General features: G+C 34.8%; 3 protein-coding genes across 5 annotated transcripts; all 3 read left to right on the top strand.

The window, feature by feature from the left end:
• The first annotated feature begins 295 nt into the window (after positions 1 to 295).
• LOC112502209 (65-kDa microtubule-associated protein 6-like) lies at positions 296 to 6,074 on the top strand. 3 transcript variants are annotated; one of them, XM_025106063.1, is made up of 13 exons: positions 300 to 411; positions 504 to 903; positions 1,510 to 1,713; positions 2,602 to 2,865; positions 3,139 to 3,354; positions 3,468 to 3,623; positions 3,706 to 3,865; positions 3,942 to 4,093; positions 4,692 to 4,779; positions 4,860 to 4,933; positions 5,192 to 5,266; positions 5,359 to 5,715; positions 5,804 to 6,074. In XM_025106063.1, exons 2-12 carry the CDS (start codon positions 835 to 837, stop codon positions 5,695 to 5,697), a joined length of 1,797 nt encoding a protein of 598 aa, XP_024961831.1. In that variant the 5' UTR covers positions 300 to 411; positions 504 to 834; the 3' UTR covers positions 5,698 to 5,715; positions 5,804 to 6,074. The 3 variants fall into 3 exon arrangements, with proteins under 3 accessions (XP_024961833.1, XP_024961831.1, XP_024961832.1); XM_025106064.1 differs by having other exon boundaries at positions 300 to 678; positions 764 to 903; XM_025106065.1 differs by having other exon boundaries at positions 296 to 903; positions 5,807 to 6,074.
• Positions 6,075 to 8,866: 2,792 nt separating this feature from the next.
• On the top strand, positions 8,867 to 10,051 carry LOC112502205 (putative clathrin assembly protein At1g25240). The gene has a single exon (XM_025106057.1). The coding sequence runs from the start codon at positions 8,867 to 8,869 to the stop codon at positions 10,049 to 10,051; it is 1,185 nt and encodes a 394-aa protein (XP_024961825.1).
• Positions 10,052 to 11,210: 1,159 nt separating this feature from the next.
• On the top strand, positions 11,211 to 16,159 carry LOC112502204 (PHD finger protein MALE STERILITY 1). The gene is made up of 3 exons (XM_025106056.1): positions 11,211 to 11,508; positions 11,658 to 11,934; positions 14,767 to 16,159. The coding sequence occupies exons 1-3, from the start codon at positions 11,211 to 11,213 to the stop codon at positions 16,157 to 16,159; spliced, it is 1,968 nt and encodes a 655-aa protein (XP_024961824.1).
• The last annotated feature ends 7,257 nt before the right edge of the window (positions 16,160 to 23,416 follow it).

The raw sequence follows: 23,416 nt of genomic DNA, 5'->3' as shown, positions 1-23,416 counted from the left end.
CCTAAAACCCTGACTTATTTGCTTACACCATTTAATATATTTAATGAGATACTTGATGTGAGGACATAATAAGGAAAATGGAAATGGATCATGTAATTTTCTTTGGCATTGGAGTGATATTCTTTTCCTGTAATTGAAGCGTTTAATCGAACAAAATTTATACGCCTTTTGATTATTTTTAAGAGAGAGAAGAAAAGAACCCATCTTTAATAGAGAGAGAGAGAGAGAGGATTTAGTAAAGAAATCTTGTATTAACGTGCGCAGATCCGGCTAGTGCGCATTGTAGCTTAATCCACTCCTCTGCTTCTTGAAAAAAGGGGTTTGCGCTGTGGTCCATTTTGTTTGTTTGTCCTCTTCACCAGTACCTAATTCTTTTGCTCTTATCCCTACTTGGTTTTTCCATCTCTTTTAGTAAGTTTCTAAACAGATCTATTTCGGGTTTTCTTGATTTTTCAATTTCTTTACATTTCAAGATCAAATTTTGAAGCAAAAGCAATACGCAGGATAGTGGGGTTTGTTGGTGTGGGTTGAAGGAAGCTTCAGATCTTGTTGTTGGTGGTGGTGTATTATTAGTTGTGGTTTTACACTTGAATTTTAAAAGGGTATTCTGGTTGTTGTTGGTGAAGAGAAACAAGCAAGAAGGATGGAAAGAGACCCACAAGTTTTCTTTTGATATCAGTAATGGCCTCCTCTCTTTGACTTGAGAAATACTAAAACACATCTTCTTGTTCATTTTGCTTCTGTGTTTATTTTCATCAAAAAGCTGTTCTCTTCTTCTGTCTCTGGTTGTTCTTTTTGAGGGAGAAAGTGGGGGAAAAGTGCGATTAAAGAGCAATGTTGGCAGGGAGTCCTTCTAGTGCCCGTACCGCCACTACTTGCAATACTTTACTTCGGGAACTTCAGGTACTCTTTTTTTTTTCCTTCTCAATAAACAGTCTAAACTCAATCTTTACCAAATTTATTTGTTTCAATCCCACTTTTCAATTTGAAATTACCTGCAAATTTGTTTCATTTTCATATGTTCTTGTCATGGGTTTTGTTAATTTTCTGAATTTGATGGTGTCTGCAAGTTTTCAAATGGATATCTCGAAATGGGTATTCTTTAATTCGCCTCAAAATCAGTGGACTGTTGGAAATATGGAATGTAAGTCATGAAATTGAGGGGGTATTTTCGGTTCCCTGAAATTAATGCAACTGTGAGAGGTGAAGCTTTTGGAATTGAAGTCACAAGATGTTATTCTAAAATTTATATGATTTTTCTTTTAATTTTGTTAAATTCATTTAATAATTCTGTTGTCCATTCATTTCACAAGTTTTACAGGCTCTTCTTGTTCAACTAGAATTTGGAAAATGCAACTGCTATAAACCCTATAATTTCTTTCTCCTTTCCCCCAAAGCAATTGGGATAGGACATGGAATTATGTATGATTTCAGAAATCTATTATATTTTTGTGGAATTTTTGATGATAAAAATGTGCCTTTCTTTCGATTTTTATCTTCTGTGAGCAGCAAATATGGATGGACATAGGTGAGAATGAAGCAGAGAAAGATAGAATGTTATTGGAATTGGAGAGAGAGTGCTTAGAAGTTTACAGAAGAAAGGTTGATGAGGCTGCAACCGCTAAAGCCCGCCTTCATCAGTCCGTTGCCGCCAAAGAAGCTGAACTCGCCACCCTCATAGCCTCTCTTGGTGATCTTAACGTTCATTTTCCGGTAAAAGAATGGTCTTGGTTGAAGAAGCCATCATTGTCAACTTTAATATTGCTTTTACCTAATCTTAATCATGTTTACCTTTTAGTAGTCTTTCACCCACCCCTTTAGCTTTATTATATATACTCTCTTTCTAAATAAAGACACACTTTGACTTTGAAACCCAAGTCGACCATATTTTGGATTGAAGACAGTTATGGCACATAAAAGTTTTAGAGAAAATTGTATTAACCATGGGCTTTAATGCTTTATAGCAAGAAACATAAAGAAGTGAGTTGCATAGTTACACCACTGTCCTTGACGCTTCGTATCAAAATAACCATCGTAGTTGAAAAAATCACCAAACTAACTTGCAAACTTGCCAAATATGCATTTTAAACTGTTATAATAGATTTTAGCTTTCACAAAAACCATTGTACCCTGCAAATTTTGGGCAAAAATGATCAGGTTTTGCAGTGCAAGTGTTCTTTTTGGGATTTTTTCAAGTATAACGGTTGGTTTGATACAAAAATGTCAGGTAAGATGGTTGCTTGAGTAGTTAAGATAAATTTATTGTTTGGCTTATTAATTTAAAATGTCCATGAGGTTGTCTAAACAACGAAGATTATGCAGTTTTTTCTTTCTAATTTCTTGAACGTTCCTTTTAAATGCTGTCAATGAGTTTCTTCATGATATTTCAATGTTATTGATCATTATGTGGATGCATTGACCTCTTTCTATTCCATAGTAAATAAGTCCATTTTTAACTTTTCAAGAGGCGTTTGATTTTAAGTTCCAACCTATAAGAATCTTTTGGGTATGGAGAAACAAAATATGGTTTAAGTTTAACTTATCTTAAACAAGTGTTTATGTTTAGTAACTGCGTTTGATATGTTCTCCCGAATTGTACAGCTAAACATGGAAACCAAATCATCATCGTTGAAAGCTCAACTTGCAATGGTTTCACCGTTGGTAGAAGATTTGAAAGTCAAGAAAGAGGAAAGAATCAAACAGTTTGCAGATATCAAGGGCCAAATTGAAAAAATTAATGGTGAAATATCAGGATATAGTCAATTTGTAGATGCAGTTAGTTCGTTGAATCTGGAAGAACAAGATTTGTCTCTTAGAAAACTTGGAGAATACCAGTCTCATCTTCGTACTCTGCAGAAGGAAAAGGTAGAAGACCTTATATGTATTATGCATTTTGTTATGAATAATTTTCGTGATTAATATCTATCACAATATTCATCATGAATGATACATGAAAAGTTGGTTCTCAAGTTCTCATTTGAACCTGCCCCTATGTGTTACTATTCTAAACTCTAAAGGGAGCAATGCCCAGAAAAGATATACTAATAGAAAAGGAATGTGTTATAGAAATTACACGAGCTACAATCTTTTCAGAACCATCGGTCTTTATATTTGTGTGTTGATTGATGTTATCTGCAGTCAGAGCGGCTTCATAAAGTTTTGGCGCATGTGAATGAGGTGCATTCCATGTGTAGCGTTCTTGGGCTGGATTTTGGAAAAACCATTAGTGATGTGCATCCGAGCTTGCATGGTACAAGCCTGGAAAATGCAACAAACATAAGTGATAGTACATTGGAAGGTCTAGAAAACGCCATACTTAGGTTGAAAACAGAGAAGAAAGTGCGGTTTCAGAAGGTAAACTTAAGCTGAATGATAAAGGGCGTTTTATTAGAAAAGAACGATACGAAGCTGCAGATATCTTAGCTTTTAGTTTATTAAAAAGTGGGTTTTTTCTTTCTGAAATATAGCTGAAAGATATTGCTGGATCTCTATTTGAACTTTGGAATATAATGGACTCAACAAGGGAAGAAAAGAGTTACTTTTCAAGAATTACATCGATTATCAGATTATCCGAAGCAGAAATCGTGGAACCGGCATCTCTTTCGTTAGATATTATTCAGCAGGTTTAAACTTTTAACCCGTTTCTGGCTTTTCTTTCCAACTTTCTATTTGTCAATTTCAGTTGAATAATAAATTTGTTGGCAGGCTTCACAAGAAGTTGAGAGGCTCAGTAAACTGAAAGCAAGCCGAATGAAAGAACTCGTTATGAAGAGGAGGTCAGAATTGGAAGACATTTGCATCAAGACTCACATTGAGCCTGATCCAAGCACGGCTATTGATAAATCTAACGCAATGATCGATTCTGGTAAGTGGTCTCATTTCCAAATTATAAACTAGTTTGATTGATATGGAGTAAAGTATTTTGAACGTTTTGTTTGTAGGTCTGGTAGACCCAAGCGAACTTTTGGTGAATATTGAAGCACAAATTAGTAAGGTAAAGGCTGAAGCTTTGAGCAGAAAGGAAATCATGGATAGGATAGAACGGTGGCTCTCTGCATGCGAAGAGGAAAATTGGCTTGAAGATTATAATCTAGTAATGTTCATTTCCTCTTTTTTTTAATCAACTGTCGAATGCTCCTTTGATTATTAGAGAATACGTGGAACCCCGTTAGATTACTCTTCAAAAGATCCCTTCCAACATATATTGAGGATAAATGGTCAAGGTCTAGCATGTGGGAACTCTAACACCCCCTGCCAAAGGGGGATAGATGGTCAGAGATTGTCCTAGAGTGTCAAGAGGGGGCTAGATGGGTGAGGTATAGATTCCTAGAGTGTTGTGTCCCTGGAGTGGTGGATATTGGCTCTGATACCATGTGATAATATATGGAACACCGTTGCCAAAAGAGCCATCGGGGAGAGAAGGGAGGTTCCAACGTATATTGAAGATAAATGGTTCAAGTGTCGCCGATGTGGGACTCTAACAGATTAAACAAGAACATGTATATGATTGTTAGGAGATGTGGAACCCCTTTGAATCTTTCTAAAACGAACCCCTTTGAGTCTTTCTAAAAAAGCCCTTATGGAGAAAGGGGAGGAACCCACATATATACGGGTTTTAATGGTCTCAGTTAAATGTTTCTTTAAACCAATAGCTTCTAGATTTTGAGCAGCTTTTCTTTATTCATTTTTAGGATCAAAATCGGTACAGTGCTGGAAGAGGAGCTCACCTAAGTTTAAAACGTGCTGAACGGGCTCGAATTACTGTCAACAAGATTCCGGGTATATATTCTTCATTGCATACCATATCATCCACTTCGCTAGCTCTATTAATCCTCCCATTGACAACCTACCACTTACAGCTATGGTTGATAATCTAATATGCAAGACAATTGCGTGGGAAGATGAGAAAAAGAAGTTGTTCCTTTACGATGGGGTGAGTTTTCTTTTTGCATTATTTGTCAAAAAGGGGCAGGTTCATTTGAGAACGGTAAGTATTTTGAGAACTATTCATGATGAATATCGTGAATAATGAAATGCGTATGCATGATATTCATGATGGTTGGTTCTCATGGTCGTCAAAATATTTACAGTTCCTAAATGAACTTTCCCCTTTTCAAGAAATCTTGTTTTTGTTTGATTATTGTTTTCCCCATGTTGATTTTGAGTCTTTCTCTGTGCGTTCTGAATATAGGCACGCTTGGTGACGATTTTGGAGGAATATAAACTATCGAGACTACAAAAAGAAGAGGAAAAGAAGCGATCCAGGGTAAATTTTCTACGTTTTTCAGAAATTGTTCTTGGTACTTCGTTTACATATGAGAAAATGAGGGGTATTAAGGTCCATTCGCTTTTACACAGGACCAAAAGAGGCTTCAAGACTTGCTACTTAAAGAAAGAGAATCCATTTATGGCTCTAAGCCTAGTCCAAGGAGAGCTAGTAGTTTTAGGATGACAAGCAACGGGTATCGTGGGAACGGCAATGGGTCGATGACTCCAACACCTCGCAGAAGCTCTGTTGGGAGCCCAACAATGGAACCAATGACTCCTCGATCGTATTCTGGACGTCAAAATGGGTATTCCAAAGAAATGAGAAGGTTATCAACCGTTCCACTTAACTTCGTCGCCATCCCAAAAGAAGACACGATATCATTTTCGTCTGTATATGGTTCCGAGCCAGGGTCTCCCCTTCAGAGCTGAATCTTCCGACATTAAGCGGTATGTCTACTTGTTTAAACACACACACATCCGAAGTTGTGCGTTGAAATTTAAATCTAATTATTTTCTATATTTGTTATTGGTGCAGCAGCACAGACCCTACATTCGAATGAGATATACCGAGTCTGTTAGAAAGGTTGTGAATATTTGAAGGGATTGTACACTAGTTTTATGATTGAACAGTGGTAAAGGATCAGCTGACAGTTTAGCAGCAGAGTGTGGTAAAGGTGTGGATAGAATTGGTGCAGTTTTTTTGTATGTTTGTTGGGTGAGATTTTCGTGGTTTACTTGTAATATGGTATGTACGTGTACGTGTTTTTTGATTCGGTGTGATGGGCAGACCAAGCTTTGAAACGACCCGATAACCTCTCGATCATGGTCTGAAATTGTTAGCCGATGCGGGATAGAGTGGTTCGACCAACCCTTTACTATGTTGTTTTGCCCCTGGCTAGATATGCGCAAGTAACAAGTTGCTTGATGATTGATTTTATGGCTGGTAACAAATTATCAACAATTTAACTGTTTGATAGGTGCTGAATTAATTAGTACAGAATAGATAAATGTGTAAGCAAGAGAAATGAATTGGTTATAACCATTTTCAGGTATAGGCAATGTGAATGAATACTAGTTGTGCTCACAAATGCAAGGATTTAACCGTTTTCGATATCAACGGCATTATTCATCCCTGCTTCCACCCCGAAGACCGGGTACAAATTATATCTTTTTGAATCAAATCTAATTTACTTGCGAATAATATGCGTGTGCATGTGTTGCTAGGGCGTTCGGTAAAAACCGGACAAACTCCAAAGCATTATGCTCATGTAATTAGAGTCAAATTCTAGGATTTTGAAGATCAGTGATGAGCATGAATTGGTATAAACCATCAAAAATTCTAACCAAATCGAATACTTTCGTGCTACCAAGCATAAAAAACTAAAACGCCAATGTAAATTTTCTATTTTAGATGATACGAGGTTTGAATGGATATAATTTTTTTGATGATCTTGAAGGTAAGTTTCAGTTTGACACTAAAAATATATCTAGTGGTAACGGAGTTTGACACTAGGAGCTGTTTGGTAATTGCTGAATGGTTTGGCGCAGAATAATTAAGTGGTCAGAATAATTAAGAGACTCTCATGATATAATGCAAAATGAAATATAATTGTTTGCTAATTGTGTACGATGAAATTAGGGCTCTTAATGGTTAAGGGAGATCCAATATACAAAATCATTGAGAGTGTTCTAGAACCATTAAGAGACAAACTTTTTTTTGCCAAACAAGATTTACCTATTAACGATTCAACGATTGTCTCTTAATGGAACTATTAAGAGGTAAACAAACAACTCCTAAAATCTAGATCATTAAGGGCTTGTACGGAAACCACTGAATGGATTCTCATTCACAGCCTTGGACCGAGCTCTCTCATAGTCCCCATTCAATGTATTTGAAAACCAAAATTGCTCCTCTAAATGAACCAAGAGGCTTTGACCAAGCCCAGTGACCTTTCCCCCATCCACTCCCAATTCAGAGGCCGCTTTTCCCGATTTTACCCCATTTCTCCTATATAGGGGGTGGACCCACCTTATTGAATAGGGTGACACGTTTTACCACTTCATTCCTCTATTGTAATGAAAAAGTTATAGGGTCGGAAAAGGTATCACCGTATCATATTCTATGTACAACCGTATGTATTTTGAAACAACATTGACTGCACAAGTTTTCTTTGGTAGAATTGGTTTGCGTTGCTTTTCACCCACCCTAGGCACGGGTTCAAATCCCTTTTGTATCATTTCTTAGTTTTTAGCTTTTACTTTTAGATTTATTATGTTTTTGAAAAACATTTACAATGAGAGACTCGAACAAGGAGCTTACAATACTAAAGGCAAGGAATAGAGCATTGATGATTTTGTGAAAATATCCATATCTTAGTTTTTTATAGTCAAATGATGCCACCACTTAAAAAAAAAAAATTCTGACCCCACCTAATGCTTCTTCACTTTGCTGCTGCTATCTGGTGGAATTGGGGAAGTGAAAAGGTGAAGTGAAGTGGGCTTGAATGATTCAAATAAGGGTAGGGGTGTCATTTTTGTGGTTGAATGGGGACAACACACCATTTCTATCTATGCGATTAATATATGTTCTGTGTGAATAAGCCGCAAGTAAACAACCCAAATGAGCTGTGCGAATAAGCCAAATAGACCAATAAGCCTAATTAAGCCGCAAGTCTACATCCGCTTAACGTACAAAGACTTATGCACAATTAAACTGTAATTTCCCAATTAAAATTTCACAATGTTCCCTTCATTCAATCATATTTTCATTTTTATCCTCTGTCAGTATTGATTCATTAATCTGATTTATTAAATACTCAAAATGGAAGTAAGTATTTTATAAGAAAATACATCGAGTCGATTAAAATGACATATCAAAAATATTAAGCAACATAAAATCATATATATATTTGCAGATTTCAGATACCGGGTAAGAGCGGGTAAGATTCTCGGTCCTGGATGCTCATCCGGTAAGGTAAGTAGCACTCTAAGCGTTTAGTAAATGGTCTCTTAGTTTCCACAATGCGATGCTAAGATGCTCTTTTTTAAATATACAGACAGTAACAATGGATGATTTGCAACCGGAACCACCTCTATGGCATGAAGATTCTGGGCTGGAAGCCCTGGGAGAATGAAAGGAACAGGTCCTCTGCCAGTCCCGGGTCAGGCCCGTTTTGCGATCTCTTTTACAAAGTTATAATCTTTTGAAACTGGACCTATTAAGGGGGCTAGTTGGTTTCAAGATGAGGACCAACAAAGTATTTTAAATAACATTCCTGTCACCACTCTCCTAAACCAAGGACATAAAACAAATTTCCATAGGGACTAAAATCGCAATTTATTCTAAAAGAAATCTTAGTTTGCCAAAAGATCACAAGTATTCCTGAAATTAAGGGCAACAATTGGAGTAAAAGCAAGTCAAGGTTGAGATACTAAATACAGAAAGAGAAACATAGACCCCAAAATCACAGAAAAAGTAGGAAACAAATTCATTTGATATATAAGAAAGTAATCGAAACAAAAATGTCAAATATAAACCAAATTCGATAACGAACGACGATATAGTGGTGGTGATCGGTTTCAGCAGGGACCAACGCAGATGTGGAAGAGGGCTTCCGAAGCGCTAAAAGACCAATGCAGTCTTTTCATAACGAGCCTGGCTCCTTGTTCAGTGCTTCGGAATCCTGACATAGAGGCTGATGTCATAAAGGCCACCAGCCACGATGACTCCCACATTGATTATGTCAGCGCCCAACGCATTTTCATGTGGATTCGCGTTTCCGGTGACTACGTCAATCCAGTAATGCTGTCGCTTTCCAGCAGGATGAAAAGGACCCGCAGCTGGACGGTGGCCTTGAAAGGCCTCATGCTTTTGCATGGGGTTTTCACTTGCAAAGTCCCTGCGATTCAAAAGATCGGTCAATTACCGTTTGATCTTTCTAACTTCAAAGACCGCAACCCCGATATGCGCCATCACGAAGCCTTTATTCGTGCGTACTACACGTATCTCGAGAAAAAGTCGTTGTTCATGTTCCATCATTTGCAGGAACAGGAAGAAGAAAAGAGGAAAAAGGAAAAGGATTTGAGCGAAATGGAAAAGAAGCAGAAACAATCTTCCATGATGCAAGATCTCGAATGGATCCAGAAACTTCAAGGTTTGCTCGACGTTTTGCTCAAGATCAGACCGCATCGAGACAGCATGATGAACGTGTTAGTTCTCGAGGCAATGGATTGCATCATGATCGAGATCTTTGATATTTACAGTCGTATTTGTAACGGGATCGCTGCGGTTCTGGTGAGGATATACACCACTAACACCACGAAAGCCGAAGCCACAAAGGTAATGTCGATTTTGAAAAAAGCAATGGTTCAGGGCGAGGATCTGTCGCAATACATCAACCTGTGCAGCGATCTCGGGGTTATGAAAGCGAAAAAATTCCCGAAAATCCACCGCATCCCTGAAGAAGATATTCGAGAACTCGAGCACATTATCAAAAAAGATTCAGATCAACCAAAAACCAAACAAATTATTCGAAAAGACGACGAGAAGAGCAAGAAAACAGTTGAACAAAAGGAATCCAAAGGCGATTCGGAAACCACAATCACAGTTAATTGGGAATTTGTGGAGGAAGAACGGAAATCGAACCATGATCCAGATCCTACCCTTCCGGCCACAGAAAATGATGCCGGAATCCATCCTTTGGCCAAGGAAGCGCCGGATTTGATGACTTACGACTCTGAGGGTATGAAATCTGATGAAGACCCTCCGATTGAACGTGGATGACCACAAGTCGTTTATTTGACTGCAATCTACATGTTCATTTCTAGAGCTTTGGCCCTGAACCACACAATTGTTTTCTGCTTCTACATTAATTAATGAACTCACTGTAGCTCGTTCCATCCCTATCTAGTAATGACGATCGTTATGTTGTTGACAGTCTTGCACATGGTGGGTTCGGTTGGCCGGTTTCAATAAAGCATTGTAGAACCACCACCACTGCTACGATATAAACCAATGCTACAGGAACACCAAATTCGACTTCAAACAAAATTCATATGATTGAAACCTAAAACCTAACAACGTCCAGGTGAAATCATTCATCATCTAGCAAGAAATCAGTTGAAAGAAAAGAGAATTTCGATCTAAGAAATCAGTTGAACTTACTGTAACTCACGTTCTCATAAAAAGCTAAATTTTTTTAGACTTCCAATTAATTAGAAATAATACTTTATAAACCAATTCAAGTAGCTTAAATTTCTATCATAAAAACGTATTTTTTTTAAAGAAACATTAGGATGGAGTCATAAAGAGATGACCCTTGCCGAACCTATCTAAACATGCATCTTGATGTTCTACAAAAACCCACAAACATATAGGTCATAGGACGACACAAACCCACAAACATCTTTTCGATTTGTGTTTGGACCGGTCGACTTTGTTTTTGTGTCCAAAACGGATCGCGAATGCCAATCGCCGATAGCAAACGTGAAACATTGGTGAAAAATAAGTTTGCTTTATTTTATTTTAGGATGATTATTTTATGTCAAACCAATCTCCATCTTTTTATGTTTAGTGAAAATCCAACAAAATTCAAATCACACGAATTAACACGACATAAATATAAAATTAGAAACAATGTGATGGAGTAGTTGGCCAAGAAGCATTGCGTGTGAGCATAAGTACTCCTAAGATATATGGCTGTATGCCTCGGCTGATCACAAAAATTGTCGGAACCATGCACTACTTGCATGATCAAACTCATGGATCCTTTAATCTAATCAAAATTCCACAATAACTCGAGTTGATTTCTAGTTTTATGGACACCCTTCTTTACTTATATACATAGGCACATCTTGTGTGATCGATCTGTACATGTAACTATGTGATTTTTTAAGATCCCGTTAAATTCGCCCTGCAGATTTCTTTCTGTTGCTAATTGAACATGTCGTCGTTGGACCCAAGTGGGTGCAAGAAAAGGAAGAGGGTGGAGAGAGTTTTTAAGTTCAAGGCGTTTGGTGAACAAGGGTATCCGATCGAGAGTTGTGGCACTTTCCGAGACAACGTCAAGGCTCTCTTAGAATACGGAAATGTCGAAATGACGTTCGTGAATGGAATGACATTTTGGTCGTTTCAGCTCGAAGTCCATCGTCACCCTCCTTCTCATATCTTGCTATTCGTTGTTGAAGAGTCAGCCGAGGCATCATCACTAAATCGTCATTGCAAGCATTGTATATACGTTGGTAAAGTTCGTCATCTTTGCTAATAAATCATGATTTCCACTCTACAAATGTGTTACTTGTTGTTTTCTTCTATATATGGGATATATGTATATGTATATATACACGCAAATACAACAAGCATTAATTAATCGTAGATTATGAAAGCACAGGGTGGGGAGACCATATGATATGCAATAAGAAGTACCATTTTTTGGTGCCATCAAAGGATACAATGGCAGCTTTCTTGAGCTATGAAGGAAATCACAGCAGCATAGTAATGGGTAAGTTAAATTTTGTGGAATTAAACGGGCATACAATGCATGGTGTGTTTCACTCTAATGGGTTTGGGCATTTGCTGTGTGTCAATGGGTTGGAGATGGGTTCGGACTTGGCTGGCCACCTTATCTTGGAATTCTGGAGCCGTCTCTGCATCTGCTTGCAAGCCAGGTTAGATCCATCGGTCTGGAGCTAATATTTAATCATGCTTTATGGCTACAATAACGTTCTTTACATGATACCATACATATAATTTAATTACCAATGTGCTGGAATTCTGTGCTCAACTAGAAAACCTAAAAAAAAAAAAAAAAAAAATCATATTTTAAGTGTCTTGTGAGATTCAAAATTTGGTATAGAAACACTTACGGTCTTTTTAATCATGGATAGAGTTAGAATATATGCATCTCGACAGACGGTTAGGAACACTTACGGTTTGATTTGTTGAAAAAGGCTTACAAATATAAACAGAAAAAAGCCTTGTCAAAAAAGAAGTATCTTATATCGATCATATTTTTAGTTCTTGATACGGATATATAAAATCCATTACTTTGAAGAATATTACTCTACACTTTGGTGCCTAATTAACTTTTTATGAAGAAAACAAGACTAATTTTCATGTGAAATTGAAAAAATGAACATCATGCATGTTCTCTAAGTATGACACTTTTAGTTACCATACATATTTTAAATGTGACTATTATTTATCTCACATGAAGCTCTATATCTGAATATTTTTATAAAATCGTTTAACACAATTTTATAAATTATGATATAAAATATGTATAATTTTAATTTTTTTATAATTTACATTAACATCTTTAAAATTATTTTATCTGCTGAACATATATATGTTCACAGTTGCTGAACATATATATGAATAAGTTATATAGAGATATGAATAGATTGAAAATATGTGTATATGAAAAACATACATAATAGTGTAATTGTCTAATATATATATTAATAGAAATTCAACAATCATATTAAATCCAAAAAATAAAAGGATATTGGGTTCATCGGGTTGGGTTGGGTTCAAAATAATAGTAACCCAATATCAACCAAGTACCTACGGTTTGACAATTTTACAACTCGATTAGACATCGGGTTGGATTATTTCGCGTTGGGTTGAGTTGAGTTGATCGGGTTGGTCGGGTTTTTGAGCATCCCTACATATAACACTATATAACACATCCGATGTTATATAAATTAATCATATTTTAGATTTTCTTGCCAAATGATATATGACACATTGAAAAATTTGTAGTCGAACAATTTAAAGTAAAAATAAAAAAAACTAGTTACATACCACGTTATAAAACTAATTTCAAAAAATTGTACTAGTTTAAAATTGAAGTCGTAACAAAATTCACTCATGTGTTAGAATTTGTTATCTGAAAAATAGACATCAAAAATCTCGATCAGAAATTAGTTATATTTCATATATATGTTCTATTTTTTTTACATATATAACTGAAACAAAAACAAAAACAAAAACAAAAACAAAAACAAAAACAAAAATACACATGCATTCTTTCTTGTTAATGTTCTCACTTCCCTTCCTAGTAATGAACATGGTATGATATTATGTTTTTTTTCCATATACATTTATCAACCAATTACAATTGGTATGGAAAATTTTGTACCATATACCAACAAACTATATCTGATATCAACTTTCAGTTGGTAACTGTTGATGTGATTTTGTACCAGCATTGCAAAAATTAAAATTATAAATTTATTTAAATTGATATTTTAATTACCAACTAAATCTAAACGGATTAAAGCTATGAAACATTTACATAACATGTTAATAAATGTTATTCTATTTATCTCTATCTATATGAACGTTCAAATGATTTGCATATAACGTTTAATAATGTTATTATTACAAAGTAGAAATTTCAAAACCCCTCATCATTTTTTTGAAATTTTTTTAAAACATAAAAGCTGCAAAATCTACGAATATTTACGATCATTTTCAAATAATTAAATTATTGTCAATATATTTTGAATTTTTAATATTTTTTTTTTCATAAATAGGTTGCTTGATTATGGTGTCTTTGTCTCTTTGATCTTATTATTCGAGCAGAATAATTTATTAGATGTATGACCACATTGGGGTTAGGCAAATTTCATACACATGTGGGTGGAATCTTTCTACTCAAGTCAAATAAACAATCATTTCTTTTCATGAATTATATATATATATAGACTTGGGATCATGTGATACCAATGGTTTTTCGTGAGACTCGTAAAACCAATTTTCAATCTTTGGATTAGATTTACATGCGTCAGATTTGAATATTCGTAAACGCCACGAGACTTTTCAATAATTACAAAATTGCCACATTGCAATTTTAAACCATTAGATCATTAGCTTATAAAGTTGATTAATGAACATAAATTGGTCTTACGGGTCTCACGAAAAACCATTGATCTCATGTAAACCCAACCCTATATATATATATAGAGAGAGAGAGAGAGAAAGAGGGTAGAAGTTCAAACGATAGTACCTCTAATAAATCAAATTTTAACGATGTCTTCTGATCCAAAGTTTTAATTCACTATGTGTTATTTGGTCCCCATCTTGAAGTTTGATTCAATACCCCAAATTGATTGAGTTTGACTCGATGAGAATTGTTAGCATTATATTCTTGAAACAAGGATCAAATTAATTAAGTAATACAATATTATATACAAGAATAAAATATATGTTTTTAATTTAATTCAATTTGTTTATGTTATAAAAATCAAGTCATTAAAAACAATAATACAATCTTGTACTTTTTATAACAAATATTCTAAGACATATCATGGTTTTTTTTTTTTTTTTGCAATTAGAAACACAATCAAATCCCAAGATCAAGAAATTAAAATATTCAAAGTAAGAAACAACAATAATATTTTATTTGTATTTTAATACCTATATTTGGTTGATCCATATTAAAAATAAGTGTATGTCTTATATAAACCATCTAAATCTTTAATTGCAACTGCTAGGAAAGTTAGCTTGATTGATTTGGCAAAGCAGAAAAGCATGGATTTAAGGCTCCTTCATGGTGTAGCATATGGGCAATCATGGTTCGGTCAATGGGGTTACCATTTTGGGCGAGGAAGCTTTGGGGTCACACAGCAAATGTATCAAAAAGCCCTTGAAGCCCTCCAGAACATTCCTCTGTGCATCCTTGCTCATCACATTGGCACCTCAAGTATGGAGATCCCAATCTTGTTCTCTAGATACCAAACACTTTCGAGCCGGTCTTTGGTGACCCTTGCCGATCTACTACGCTTCATGCTCGACCTCAAATCTCGTCTTCCAAAAGAGAGTGTTTTGCATACACACAACCCTGGGATATTGGTTGAAAATTCTTGTAGATGGTCTCCTAAGCGTATTGAGATGGCTGCTCGGGTTATCGTTGAATCCCTAAAGAAAGCTAAATTCAGATGGGTTTCAAGGCAAGAAGTTCGTGATGCTGCCCGTTCATATGTTGGTGACACGGGTTTGTTGGATTTTGTGCTCAAATCTTTAGGGAACCATGTCGTTGGGAAGTACTTGGTCCGTCGCTGCCTGAATCCAGTAACCAAAGTTTTAGAGTACTGCTTAGAAGACATTTCTAACACTTTACCTAATCAAGAAGAGTCTGTTACAAATGATTCCAAGTTGAAGGCTCGGTGCAAAATCTCTAGGGCTCAACTCATGAATGACATGTTCTACATCTACAGGCATGTCCTCAAGGGACAAAAGAAAGACATGGATAGCACGATAACATCCACCATTTCGCTGGCAGCAAGAATAGTCCTTGATTCCAAGTACTTTATTAAAGATTACAATGGGGAGATATGTTCGAAAGCTGAAGTAGAAGCAGGTGAAAAATCGAAACTTTATTGTGCCATTGCGATACAAGACAAGGGCAAGATAGATGGCCACGAAGAAGGTGAAAAAAAGCTATTTACTACACCATACGAGACCATCATGTTAAGAAACAATGCAACATTCGACGAGCTCATAGAGGAAGTTGAGAAAAACTTTAAGGAGATATATTGGGGATTAAAGAGCTTCATGTTTGGGTCTATAATCAACTTAAACCCCAAAAGATCTGATCAGGTGTTCAAGGTAACCAAAACTAGTAGCAAACTTGTTTTCCAAGGCAAACTGGATGAAACTGGAACTAACCATGAAGGCATATACGAAAGTGGGTCGAGACAACGTTTCGTTGTGGATTGTGGCTGTGGAGCAAAAGATGACGATGGTGAACGAATGGTGGCTTGTGATATTTGTGAAGTTTGGCAGCACACAAGGTGTTTAAAGATTCCAAACAACGAAGAAACTCCAAATATTTATGTTTGCAGCAGATGCGAACAAGACATTCTAGTGCTACCAGCACTGCCGTAGTTGCAAACTAGCAAAGTGATCTTAATAGATACAATCACTGACCATCTATAATTAAGACACTGTTCTATTTCCTGTTAACGCTTCCGTTACACTATTCTTGTAGAAAATTGTGTGGATCGAGCACGAAATTTACCATGAGGAGAACAATTAACATCAGACAAATTAAATAGCAGTCAGTTAAAACCATTTTGACCATGAACATGTTACAAACTTATTGGATTCATATCGACCAGAATCCATAAGTAAGTTTTGTGAGACACTGGTCATGGATTTTGTGAGTTCGTTTGATGTCACTGGTCGATGACCGATTAGTGAGGGATTTTTGTTAACACTAATCTTTCCCTAATATATCGATATTTCCTCCTTACTTTGAAGTTTAAGAATATGTCACTAATCCTCTAGAAAACCCTTTATAATTACCGAAGTTCTGTCGGTGAAAGTGTCATTTCTTGTAGTGGCCAAACTTAATAACAAATGGTAAATTGGCATGTACGATCGTGCAAAAGGGGAAGATGCTCATGAACATTTGGGGAGGTTTGATTACGGGATTGAAGAAATACGGTTTTGTTTGGGCACAAAACAATTCAACTTTTAATTCAAGAACAATGATGGATATTAATTTTGTTTACACAAGTTCCTATATTTATGAAATAAATCAACTAAAAAGGGGTATAAGCCAAACCCACCTACCAAATGAAAGATTCTAAAATTTGACACCACTGAGCATAGCTTTTTTCTGTGTATCTTTTCGTCTATTCAAGATGGAAACCAGCCATGGAATACCTGCAGAAGAAATATACCAACTATATGCATAAGCCAAAGTATTGACCCTCTGTTATCTTCATTCCTTTCAAAAGCTTTGATTAATTCACCATTCCATTCTTATCATTTCCCAAAAACCTAAATGGAGAGCAGGCAAGTTGGCCTTTTCGGTCGTCAGACAGCCATGCTCGACTTGTCAGCTTCTCCTTCATTCACTAGGAAACGAATAAGAAAATCCATCAATTGTTCCAAAGAAACATTCTGAAACCAACAAATACTATATATATGTGTGCATATATATATATATATATATATATATTTCCGTTGTCCTCATATGTGTGTATTTGGATTTTTGGTGTGTGTGGAGACAGACATCCCTTGGATTCCATGGGTTTATACACATCAATGGTCTTGGAATTCTGGGTTTTGGATTAAGTGTGTTGATGGAAACATCTGGCTCTCTTTTTTTTCTCTCTCTTTCTCCTCCTCCCACTTGTAGATGGCAACACAAATAAACCAGACAAATGCCTTAGGTATCAATTGCAATAAAAAAGGGGACAGTACTTTGCAATATACCCATCATGGAATTATTGAGGTGCACATGCATAAATGTTACAATGTTTATTATCTCTCCCTTTGGTTCTTAAAACCGTCTTCCTTTTACAAAAAAGGCAAAAAAGAAGATAAAAGGAAATAACCAAGAAGCAATACCCATAAGTATTAGGAAACATATCATTATCCCACGGAACCATTGCCTGTGTGGCTGTGTCCCAAAAGACGAATGTATATGGACATGACTCGTTGATGCACTCTCTCCATCATCTCGACTGAATTAACTAAATATGCTTGCTGTACATGTCAGTTGTTTATAATTCTCCGTATAATTTAGACCGCTTTTATGCACCTCGATCAATGGCCAAAATAAAAGGTTGTGCACAGAAGAATTGGCTGAATAGAGTTATGCACCTCGATCAATGGCCACGTGAAGGAGCAGCGATTAGGAAAGCCAAAAATATGACGTTGATGCCATCATGACTGGGCTCTCAAGCCGAGGCTTTTAGTTCTAGAAAGTTGGAATTTTTTATAACACTCACACCACCACCAAGATGTGATATTATCTCATGGCGAATCATGAACGTAGATCTTGTTGTTTTAGTCATGTAACTAAAAGATGTGAGTCCTTTTTAGGAGTGTTGATTACCTGGTTTCTTTGATGGTCATTGGCCGGAGCTAATAACAGTAATTAACTCTATGTTTATCAAGATCGATTCATTACTAGTCTCACGTGCATCAATATCTGATTTTTTGGACACCCCAAAAATACTATGAGGTGTTTGGAAATGGTCGAAGTACTCGAATAGGAGGATTGTGATGACTATATCATCAGGGTCGTCCCAGGGTTTTTGATGCCTTGTGTAAAAATGCTAAATTTTTTTTGTATGCTTATTTTTTTAAGCAAATGAAATGAAACGATGGAACATACAATTTTTTAAAGACTTTGGAACCTAGTCAAGCTCGGCCAGCTCATCCGCACACCGATATCTATTAGTTATAATAAAAATACAAAACGAGACATAAAAACTAATATAATAAATGAAAACTTGATGCCCTTTGGCTTTGATGTATGTGCGGTCGCACGGGTAGGCCTGCATATCAATTGGTAAATTAATCAAAGCCAAAAGTTGAAATAAGAAAAAAGAATTTTTGCTTAGGTGCATGGAATTGGCTATCTAAGCATTTTAGAAACATGCATAGAACCAAAATGGATGGTTTTGTGCATACACACACTTAGGTTCAAGGAAAATCATAAAAAATGTAAAACTGAAAAACACCCTAAAAACACTTAAGTGGTTACCAATGCAACTAACAGGAAGGAAGACTAGAACATTTAATTTGGAGTGATCATGCAATGGTGTTGTTAGCTATTGCAACCCTCATCTAAGGTTCAATTTATCCGGAGAGATGAAGATGGGGTTACGCATGTGCCGGCAATGTGGTCACAGTTCTACATCTCACCCACCATAGGTGTGGACTCTTCTAACTAGTTATTTGATGTTTTGTACTCTTTTTGTAATTCCAGTTAACATAATGAAAGTTATTTTGCTTCAAAAAAATTAAACATCCTTACACAACACCTTTTGGAGCAAAATACGAGGAAACGAATGATAGTACAATGGATTCCTTAGCCGTATCCACTTTGAAACTGCCTCGTACATCTTCAAGAATCTTGAACACCATATCATTTATTCGTCTATCAATCCTCTTTTAAAAATTGGTTCCTCTGAAATTACTCTAAAATATTCTGATCGAGTGTCATACGTCATTCTTAATAACTTATACCTTGAATAGAATGGGAACTTCAAATTTCAAACATATATAACATTTTGAACATAATTCATTACATTAATTGTAGAAGTGAAAACATTTTAACGTAACCGATGCTAATCAAGATATCTAATCTAGCATGAACCAAAACATAGTCTCATCTTCCTTCTTTAGAATCACTTAACAACAATCGGTACCTAAGATATATACATGTATAATATAAACTAAAAGCTCAGTGAAAATAATATGGTTTCATGATAACATGCACAAATAATAGTGTTTTTGCATTCTAATTATTATCTCGCATGTAAGACCTCAATTCTTTACTTTTCTTTGGTTATGTGCTGTATTCAATGTATGAGGATTTCAAGATCTTGGAATTGCATGTCCTTCTTAGATGTCCACCCCACCCGTACGGTGGACGAACCTTGCCGAATCATACTAATTGCATAACTCACTCATTAATACAAATCTAATCATGACATGTAACTAATATACATCTCATGCAAGTGACAATATAAATTACATTCACATCCATCATCTTTCACATTATACATATACTCGAATATCAAATAAATAATATTTAAGTTTTCATAATCTCTCTCATACACCATGCATATACTTGAATATCATGCATATAATTGAATATCATGCATATCGAGTTATCACTATATGCATATAAACAAATCATGCAAATATCATGGATAAAATACTTTGTAATAATCGTTATATATTCCATAAAAATCACATAATGTACTCACCTTGAATTGTTAGTGTTCAATAAGTCGTTTTCTCAAAAACCGCAACCGAAATGATAATTTATATCATTTCTAAACACCTTAAATAATCGTAATTAAATTGATCATTACTTCATTATGATCTTATCACGACTAACTCTTAACGATTTTTATTGGTCAACACTCAATATCATCGTATCTCATATTTCACTCAAATGTTTTCTTGAAATATCATTATAAATACATATCAATGTTATAATATTTCTCGAAGTTAATCGACATTTACACATTCTATAAAATGCATATTCATATTATCTTGAAAAATAAATACTTCACCAAAATAGCAACAAATAAAAGACAAAATGCATGAAATAACAATCTACTTTCATAACTTTCCTTATTATAGCATTCTACTTTCCGTTTCTCTTATTACAGAAATGCATTTTAAAATTATTTTTTATTAGGACATTGTACTTTGAAAAAATTACCTATTATAGTATTGAGTAACCTTTTAATTTAAATTTACCTTTTATACCAGGTTTTCATGTCACCTCGTTGTCTATGTAGGCTATCCACATATACTATACAGCTGAAGTGATATTTCTTATTACAACATTGTACTTTCAAAATTATTTTAGGATAGCATCACCGGTACCTATTACAACACTGTACTTTTAGTTTTTATATTTTATTATTTAGATATTGTACATTTAATCAAACATGTTTTCCTAAATTTAATATTCGTTTCTAATCCTAACTTTTAATTGAAAATTTAGTCTCCCAACATATATATTATAGCAACATATATCCTTTTGATTTGAATTAAGATGATATGACACAAGTTACCAAGTTTCTATGTTATGTCATTGTCCACATGATATGTAAACTTTTGCTGCCGTGACATTTTTTATTACAACATTATATTTTGAAAAAAATGATTTCACATATTATTTAATAAATATATTAATTAGAAAATTTACAAATTCATTAATATACCAATATTAAGAAAACTAGTAGAACACAATTATCTCGCTAACATTTTTAAAAACTATGTATTTTTTGAAAAAAAGATAATAAAAAATGTTACATTTTTTACCAAAAAATATTTATCTTTTAAATAATATATACTTTAGTAGAATGCATTCTTCTTTCTACCAACTTATCATTGATATATGTTGTGGACATATGAGATTCAAGATGCATCATAAAGCTTGATCACGATACAAATGCTCTTACACTTGTGTTTGGAAAAGACCATTCTTGATGTGTAAAAGAGGTCGGCAATAAAGTGACTCCGACACGCTATTAGAACTTTCCTAAACCCAAAGGATTGTCCAGAGAGAATGCTGAAAAAGTTAGAGGCTTGCAGAATAGACTCGAAGACCGAGATCATGTAATTAAAGAACCAGGTCAGAGGCTTCAAGATCAAGATTAGAAGCTCAAAGATCAAGATCTTTTAAAGAAGAAGGTTAGGTAATGAAAACTATATTAGCTCAACTGTCCTCTAAAGAAATGGGATTAACAGATCTGAAAACCAATTAAACATGAGTTTCGAAGGAACAAATTTGTTTATTATTTGTCTTTGATTACATTATTCATATAATTTTCAATACAGGTTTAATGGTTTCTATATATTAATATTCATTTCAACTTCTTTTAGGTTTTACTTTTACCAGATACTAAAAAAGTCCGTAAAAGGTAATCTATGACAACGGTTTTGAAAAATAAATGTCACTGTATATCATGCTTCAGAGACTGTTTTGAATAATAAACGTCACCGTACATAATGTTGACGATTTTCAATAAATAAACGTCACTATATGTCATTAAGATGATTTTAAAAAACAAACATCATTGTATGTCATGTTATAGTGACGATTTTCTTAAAATAAACGTTACCGTATGTTATGTTATAGTGACGGTTTTGACAAATAAACCTTATCGCATGTCATACTACAATGACTGTTTTAAAAAATAAGCGCCACCCTATGTCTTGCTACGGTGATGGTTTTTGAATATAAACGTCAACATATGCCATGCTGTGATGACGATTTTGAAAAATAAATGTTACTGTACGTCATGCTATGGTCACGGTTTTGAATTGGGGTAACGGTTTTGATAAATAAACGTTACCATACATCATTATATAGTGACGGTTTTGACAAATAAAAATCACCATACTTCACTTTGTAGTGACGATTTTAAAAAAACAAACGTCACCATAGGTCATACTATGATGACGATTTTAAATAATAAACATCCCTTTACAGTGATAGTTTAGAAAAATAAACCTTACCATAAATTGTGTTATAGTGACAATTTTGAAAAAAAGTCACCTTAGATCCAACTACGGTGACCATTTTGAATAATAAATGTTGTTGTATGTCACTTTTAAGGTAACAGTTTCGAAAAATAAACATCACCGTATGTTATGGTATGGCGTTGGTTTTGAAAAATAATCATCACCGTATATACGACTATGGTGACATATTTGAAAAATAAACGTCACCATACGTCATACTACGGTAACAATTTTGAAAAATAAAACATCACCGTACGTCCTATTTCAATGACGGTTTTGAAAAATAAATGTCACCGTCTGTCAAGCTATGGTAACGGTTCAAAAAAATAAATTTCATCATATATCATGCTATTGTGACATTTTCAAATAATAAACGTCACCTTATGACATGCTAGAGTGATGGTGAATGTAAACATCAACGTATATCATGCTATGGTGACTATTTTAAAAAATAAACGTCATCGTACGTTATGTTACGGTGACGGTTTATAAATAGAAACATCAACGTATGTCATGATAAATGGATATTTCAAGAAATAAATGTCACGTACGTCATGTTATGGTGACGATTTTGAATAATGAAGGTCATTGTATGTCATGTTACGGTAATAATTTAGACAAATAAACGCAACTGTATGGCATGTTATAGTCATGATTATGAAAAGTAAGCATCACCATATGTCATGTTAATTAGGGTGACAGTTCTTGAAAATAAACATTGATGCATGTCATGCTACGATGACGGTTTTAATAAGTAAACGCCACCGTATGTCATGCTACGATGATAATTTTTAAAAATAAATGTCACTCTATGTTATGCTACGGTAACGGTTTTAGAAAAAAAAAATGAATTTTTTGTACATTTAGGGTGACGTTTTAGATTATGGTAACGGTTTTCGATGTGATTCCGTAACATTTTTTAAACATAACCAAAAGTGTATGAAAAGTAATGGCAAAATATATGACAATTTCTATGTCCACAAAAACCGTTAATGCATACCTATGGTAATGGTTTTTTGCCGTCATTTAAGACCATTTTATACTAGTGTTACCAGATAAACGTTTAGTCAACGATCCCTTAATTTTTGGATTTATAGTCCCTGCCTTTTAAAAACTTTCTTTCCTAGAAAA

The sequence above is a fragment of the Cynara cardunculus genome, unplaced genomic scaffold (assembly GCF_001531365.2).
Source record: "Cynara cardunculus var. scolymus isolate 2C unplaced genomic scaffold, CcrdV1 Un_Scaffold_1081, whole genome shotgun sequence".
Lineage (NCBI taxonomy): Eukaryota > Viridiplantae > Streptophyta > Magnoliopsida > Asterales > Asteraceae > Cynara > Cynara cardunculus.
The sequence above is the reverse complement of the archived record's forward strand: the minus strand, read 5'-3'. Positions and strand labels throughout refer to the sequence as shown.

Bases quoted from the DNA above. Each gene is read 5' to 3' on its own strand.
- LOC112502209 (XM_025106065.1), top strand. From the start codon at position 835: ATGTTGGCAGGGAGTCCTTCTAGTGCCCGTACCGCCACTACTTGCAAT. The intron at 3,355-3,467 runs GTAAACTTAAGC...TCTGAAATATAG, and splicing joins AGAAAGTGCGGTTTCAGAAG to CTGAAAGATATTGCTGGATC. The intron at 3,624-3,705 runs GTTTAAACTTTT...ATTTGTTGGCAG, and splicing joins CGTTAGATATTATTCAGCAG to GCTTCACAAGAAGTTGAGAG.
- LOC112502205 (XM_025106057.1), top strand. From the start codon at position 8,867: ATGTGGAAGAGGGCTTCCGAAGCGCTAAAAGACCAATGCAGTCTTTTC.
- LOC112502204 (XM_025106056.1), top strand. From the start codon at position 11,211: ATGTCGTCGTTGGACCCAAGTGGGTGCAAGAAAAGGAAGAGGGTGGAG. The intron at 11,509-11,657 runs GTAAAGTTCGTC...ATGAAAGCACAG, and splicing joins CAAGCATTGTATATACGTTG to GGTGGGGAGACCATATGATA. The intron at 11,935-14,766 runs GTTAGATCCATC...TGCAACTGCTAG, and splicing joins TGCATCTGCTTGCAAGCCAG to GAAAGTTAGCTTGATTGATT.